Here is a 6,376-nt window from a genome sequence, read left to right as displayed (position 1 = left end):
ATATTGCATTGTTCCGAGTACTGGGCACGCGAACAATGCCTCGTTTGACACTTACATGCACCAACGACGGCACAGCATTGTTCTCCTGCTAGACAATGCATCCTGTCATATCGTGGGCAACCTGCAGCTTAAAGCCACCACCATCCTTTCCTACCGCCCAATTGCACTTCTCGTTTGCAGCCGCTCGACGCTGGAATCATAGCGGCATTTAAGCGGAGGTATCGGCATCGGCAGCTCGAGCGTGCACCGGACATGGAGGAGGCGGGTACGGCTACTGATATCTACAAGGTAGATCAACGCGCTGGTTGAAATCATGCTAGCGGGATATACCCTCTCGAATGGTTCTCAACTGCTTTCGCCACACAGAGCTCATCCCAGGCAAAACATCCATACGCAGATCTCAGCGAGAAGAAGATGAAATGCTGAGGGGTTCGTTGGCGAAACAAATGCAAAGGTTGCGAATTCGAGATCCCATGGACATCGATGAGTTCGTTTGCCACCCAGGAAAAGCTGTTACGACGATGGACGTGTTGTCAAACGAGGAGCTGCTCGGTGATTGTGGTGACGCTGCATTTGTCTCGTCGGCACTCTGTGACAGTGATGACACCAACGAGGATTTAGAAACAGAGGTGCACGAAGACCCGTTGACAGCGCTCACGACAATCGACAAAACGGCTGCAATCCGATCGGTGATCTGCATGTTGACTGAGCACCCCGATGTGGAAATGAAGGTTTTGTCAGGCCTTCAGACGCTGCAGGAACGGCCGCGGAAACAGCAACGTGAAGAGCAGGAAGAGTCGTGGACGCAGACATCCCGATCCGAAGCTATTTCAGTTTGTGATGAACAAGAATGAAAGTGCATATTTGTCATAACAAACGTATTAAAAAGATCCCAATCCAGCATTAAGTTTGGCGTTTGACAGGTATTAATTAAGACCCATAGTTAAGCCTGACTACCGAGTCGGTGGATCGATAAGTGATTAAGTACACCAGGATATTAGACAACAGAGGTATTAAGTTGGCCAGGGTAGTCTGTAGTACTAATACGATCAGTACACTCCGCGACAAGATAAATCACCCACCCTCGTTTGAGGGCACAGCTCTGTCAATATTACGAGTTAGCTATTGCTGTTTAGATATGCTGCTTCTGTCACCAATAGACCAGCGTGGTTTGTGCTAACGATTGCAATTTCGCAGCGTGCGGGGGACCTCCAATACAAAATTCCATTTAAGCATAGCGACACATTAGATCACCCACTCGAAGCATACAAAAATCAAGTATAAAAGAATGACGGTAATTTCAATAGTGCGTCTTATTGCCTTTCTTATCTAAGACTTCGATGCATCTGCGTGGCATGGACTCAATGAGTGACATCAGCAGTGCAAGAGGAATGGATTCCCAAGCCTCAAATAATGCAGCCTTCAATTGAGGCACACTATCAAATTGTCTTCCATTTGCATACACTCGCCTACTCATAGTGGACCACAAATTCAAGAAGATAATGGAGTCCCAGATGACCCCGGTGTCCTTGCACAGCAGCATGGCGCTGGTCCACGCTTTGCGTTTCAGCATGTCCTCGGGCTTGAGGGGGAACGTGTTCACCATCTTGGTGTACACCAACCAGTCCACCCTTGCTAGGGTGCGCTGTAATGGGCCCCTCCCATTTACATATGTAGGTAGATCTATATAGGTAGATCTACAAAGTAGAGACAAAGGCACGCGGCTAGCGTGTGCCTCGTTGTCATCCTGCGATTGGTTGAAAGTGGGGAGCCAGACCCATTTCGACCAATCAGGTGTCAACCTGCATTTGAGTGGTTCACATGGATCCGAGGGCCACCCGCCCCGGTCCCAATAATAAACCAGAGTTGATTTTACCCTAGACTAAACGCTTGGTCTCAGTATACCTGAGCTTATTGGACGCTTCCTCACCGCTACGTGTAAGCTAGTGACGGGCACTCACCTGGCCCGTTACACCTGGTAGCACTTTGTAGTCCTTCCCATGACCAAGTTCGAGATGAGTGAAGACCAGCCCGCCGGACCCCCAGTGATGACCCTGGAACACGCGGCCTTCCCCCATCTCACGTCTATCGAGTGGCAAGCGTTGCACCGCCTCGCGGCGGTGTCCGGAGAAACCGTCGTCACGTCGCTGCTGAGCTCAGCGACCCCCGACCAACAGCGCCAAGCCATCCAAGAGTTCATGGACCGCGAGCTCGTCGAAGCAAAACGGCGAGTATCAACTCCCTCGCATGCGTCCAGGAACAATGCCGTCAAGATGGAGACATCCTCCTATTCTGGCGAGGGTCCTGATCGCCTACCTCTGAATCGCTGGTTCAGAGAGATCGACATCGCGATCGCCTCGAGGCTAATCGAGGCGCCATCAGCCAAGGTGAACTTCCTGCTATCCCGTTTATCCGGAAAGGCCAAAGAATGGGCTCTCGGCAAACTTGTCGTCGACCAGTACGCGTTCCCGACTCTGGAGGCACTCCAGAGCGACCTGCGTCTCGCCTTCGAACCACCGCAAGATGAGTCGCGCGTTCGAGCTACATTCTTCGCCCTAAAGCAAGGCAAGATGGCCATGCGCGACTACGTCCAGAGAACGCGACACCTTGCATCGTGTATCGTCACGAAGCCGATCGACATGGCTTCCCAAGTCCATGTCTTTGTGTTTGGTATGTGTGAAGGTATGACGCGGTACTGTCTCACGCGCGCCGAGCCTGCCACGTTGGAAGAAGCCTTCGCCCTCGCGCTACGCGAGGACTACCTGGTGACGTCGTCATACGCCAAGACGATGCCTGCGCAAACTCGGGTGTCGGTACCCGAGCCAATGGAGATCGATGCGATCGAGGCTTCGCAGAATCGACGGTGGTCGTCCTCTGGGAGAGGCCGCGGTGGTCAGAACGACCTCTCGCTGAATTGTTTCCGCTGCGGAAAGCCTGGTCATCGCGCGGCGGTGTGCCGCGCGCCAGCTCCGATCCTCGCCCACATGAAGCACGTCACGCCCGACGAGAGGATTCCGGCCGCACAGCCAAAAAACGGCCGGGGCCAGTAGGTGCGGGGCGACCTACTGGCTGGAACGGAGGTCCGGGTCCCCCGGCGGCAGCCCGACCTCCTAGCCCCCCTGTGCTCTATGCACACTTTAATGCCACCACTGCTAGTGGCGACTCGAGGCTGATTATTGTCAGCCTTTATGTCGCCGGTGCCCGACGACCACTCCGCGCGCTCCTGGATTCAGGAGCGACGAACAATTTCTTCCGCGCTTCATGCCTGTCGATCCTACCCGCGGGTGTTCCCGTGCGTGATGTGCCTGGTGATGTCGTTATCAAGCTTGCGGATGGAAAGCCGTTCCGTGTCGCGCGACGAGAAGTCTCGTTGCCGTATACGTTCGACGGCTTCCGCAGCAATGACAACTTCATTGTGCTTGAGATGAACTACGCGTTTGACTGTATCCTGGGTATACCATGGCTGTCCCGGTATCAGCCCCAGATCGACTGGTTAGCCCGGTCAGTCAAACGGCGACGCGACTTCGATGTGAGCGAAGTCTTCACGCACCTCTTGGTGGCACCAAGAGACTGGCCCCATGTCACAGTCGTGGACGGGACGTCCACGACGCACGTTGTGCGCAGAGCGAGCGATGGCCCTCTCTGCACGACTTGCGCAGTACTGCTGACTGATGACGACAGCGTCGAACACCCGTCCGGTTACGGGCGCGCGAGGCGAGCGGTTGAGCATCCGCCGCTCCCGCGGACGAGGAACAAGGCGGCGGAGCGCATGGCGCTCCCAGCGACAAGCCCGACGGTCGAGCAGGGGCTCCTGCGTGTTTACGAGACGGTCGAGCAGGGGCTCCCGTATGATGATGAAGCGGTCGAGCAGGGGCTCCCGCATGCCACCAAGACGGTCGAGCAGGGGCTCCCGCATGATGATGAAGCGGTCGAGCAGGGGCTCCCGCATGCCACCAAGACGGTCGAGCAGGGGCTCCCGCATGCCATCAAGACGGTCGAGCAGGGGCTCCCGCATGCCACCAAGACGGTCGAGCAGGGGCTCCCGCATGCCATCAAGACGGTCGAGCAGGGGCTCCCGCATGCCACCAAGACGGTCGAGCAGGGGCTCCCGTATGACTTTGAGGCGGTCGAGCAGGGGCTCCCGTATGACTTTGAGGCGGTCGAGCAGGGGCTCCCGTATGACTTTGAGGCGGTCGAGCAGGGGCTCCCGCATGACTTCGAGGCGGTCGAGCAGGGGCTCCCGTATGACGATACCGCGGTCGAGCAGGAGCTGCTCCCGCGTATGAGCGGCGCGGTCGAGCATGGCCTCTCGCGCCTAGAGGAGGGTGAAGTATCGTCCGGCGACAGCGAAACATCGGTCTTGAGCAGGGGCTCGAGACGCACGAAGACATCCCGACGGTCGCGGAGACGTTTGAAGCCGCGCCGCAGTCCAGTGGAACTCACGACGCCACCAATCGAGTCGGTCTGTGCAGTCGAATATGTGGGAGGTGTTCCCAACCACGCTCGAATGATCAAGGTCGCGAGTCCACCTCGCGACGCCAAGTCCATCACGGACCTGCCAGGTCTCTCCTGGAAGAGCTTCCTCCGGGATCTCAAGGCTGGTGACATCGAGCAAGTGTCGATGCCAACCCAGTGTCTGACGAGACGAACGCAATTGCCCATGATGACACGTCGTCGCGCCCGAAAAGCGCTGAACCAAAGTCAGCGCGCGAGGAGCGCTTCGCTGCGCAGTCGTGGGAATCGCTGAAGGCGTCCGGCAATCCGGTCTACGAGACAGCTCGCGAGTTCGCCGACGTCTTCCCAGACAAGATCCCTGCGGAGCTGCCAGCGGATCGCGGAGTGCGCCACGAGATTGACCTCGTGCCTGGATCGAAGTACTGCGTGACGCGGCAGTGGCCACTGCCGCGCGATCAAGTCAAGGCCATCGACGACTTCTTCGAAGGCCGCCGCCAAGCCGGTCACGTCCGTGAGAGCATCTCGCCTCACTCGAGCCCGACCTTCTGTGTGAAGAAGGCTACTGGCGGGTGGCGCATCGTACACGCCTTTAACAAGTTGAACGATGCCACCATCCCGGCGCAGACACCGATCCCGCGGAAGGACATGGTACTGGACTCCATGTCGGGCAGCGTCATTTACAGTGCCATCGACTTGACCGATGGCTTCTATCAGATCCTCATGAGAGAGAGCGATGTACCTCTCACGGCAGTCAGTACGCCCAGCGGTATGCTCTGGGAGTGGCTCGTGATGCCCCAAGGTCTGAAGAACGCACCAGCCACATTTAATCGCATGGTGTCCCATGTGCTACGCCCGCTTCGTGACTTCGCTCCGAGTTACTTCGATGACATTTTTGTGCACAGTCACGCTGAAGAGGGTCTCAGCGCGATCGACGTGCATCTGCGGCACTTGAGGCAGGTCTTTCAAGTGATGAGAGAGAACAAGCTCTACGCGAATCTCAAGAAGTGTGTCTTCTGCGCGCCGGAAATTCCGGTGCTTGGGTGCTACGTAAGCAAAAACGGAGTCCGTGCTGACCCGGAAAAAGTGTCGTCTATTTGCTCGTGGCCACCACCATCAAACCCCACTGAGCTGCGTCAGTGGTTGGGCCTCGCTAATGAGGCGAGGCGGGTGAACGCCTTTATCGTCCAGGGTGTATAGCGCACGCGCGCCAGAAGACTCGGCCGATCAGGAAGCTTAAACTTCGCCTTTCGGAAAGCCCAATGGGGTCAGACTACCTCCAAAAGTACGGGACCTCCGGAAGTAGCTTGGCGTGTGACCTTGTGTAATCCCTATAGGTGTCGTTTGTCTTCGGAAGACCGGACTCCACCTGATGAGTTGTTCCTACACAATCAAAATGAATACAAGAATACAGAGTGCGTACGTTCACTTCTCGACGCAATTAGTACAACTGGGGTTAGACCACTAGCAAAGCCTTCCCAGATGACCAAATAATACAGAGAGTTATACACAATATACAGCTGCTACTTATTCTTTTGGACCATTGAGCAGTGGGTCCGTACACCAGTCTACTTGTGTTTCACCTGGAAGACTGGTCACTTCCAGATGCACCCTTGTTGCGCACCACTTCCGGTAAGGAGGATTTATAACTCCTTCCAGAAGATAACTTTCAGATATATCCAAAAGGAAAACCACTTCCGGATCACTCAATATACAGTCCTATCACACAGCAGTCTATTCGATCAAATTCCGGGGGGTGACTACTAACAACCTCCTGAAACGGCAATTACTATGAAATGGGGGGTCTAGAGGACACACTCCCAACTGAAATATGAAATAGGACAGATCACGTACGAATGCGCGTCACTCGGTCACCGCCTAATTTGGTCTTGAGCCTTTCGGAGAGTTCCACGGCGGTCTTCGC

The 6,376-nt window shown here is 55.7% G+C and overlaps 1 protein-coding gene across 1 annotated transcript; it reads left to right on the top strand.

The window, feature by feature from the left end:
* Nucleotides 1-521: 521 nt before the first annotated feature.
* On the top strand, nucleotides 522-854 carry KRP23_12142 (uncharacterized protein; the record flags this gene model as incomplete). The annotated part of the gene is made up of 1 exon (XM_067882723.1): nucleotides 522-854. The coding sequence occupies one exon, from the start codon at nucleotides 522-524 to the stop codon at nucleotides 852-854; it is 333 nt and encodes a 110-aa protein (XP_067739750.1).
* Between the last annotated feature and the right edge of the window lie 5,522 nt (nucleotides 855-6,376).

Source organism: Phytophthora ramorum (assembly GCF_020800215.1).
Source record: "Phytophthora ramorum isolate Pr-102 chromosome Unknown Phyram_PR-102_s0014, whole genome shotgun sequence".
Lineage (NCBI taxonomy): Eukaryota > Oomycota > Peronosporomycetes > Peronosporales > Peronosporaceae > Phytophthora > Phytophthora ramorum.
Note: the sequence above shows the minus strand (reverse complement) of the source record. Positions and strands in the feature narration are given on the sequence as shown.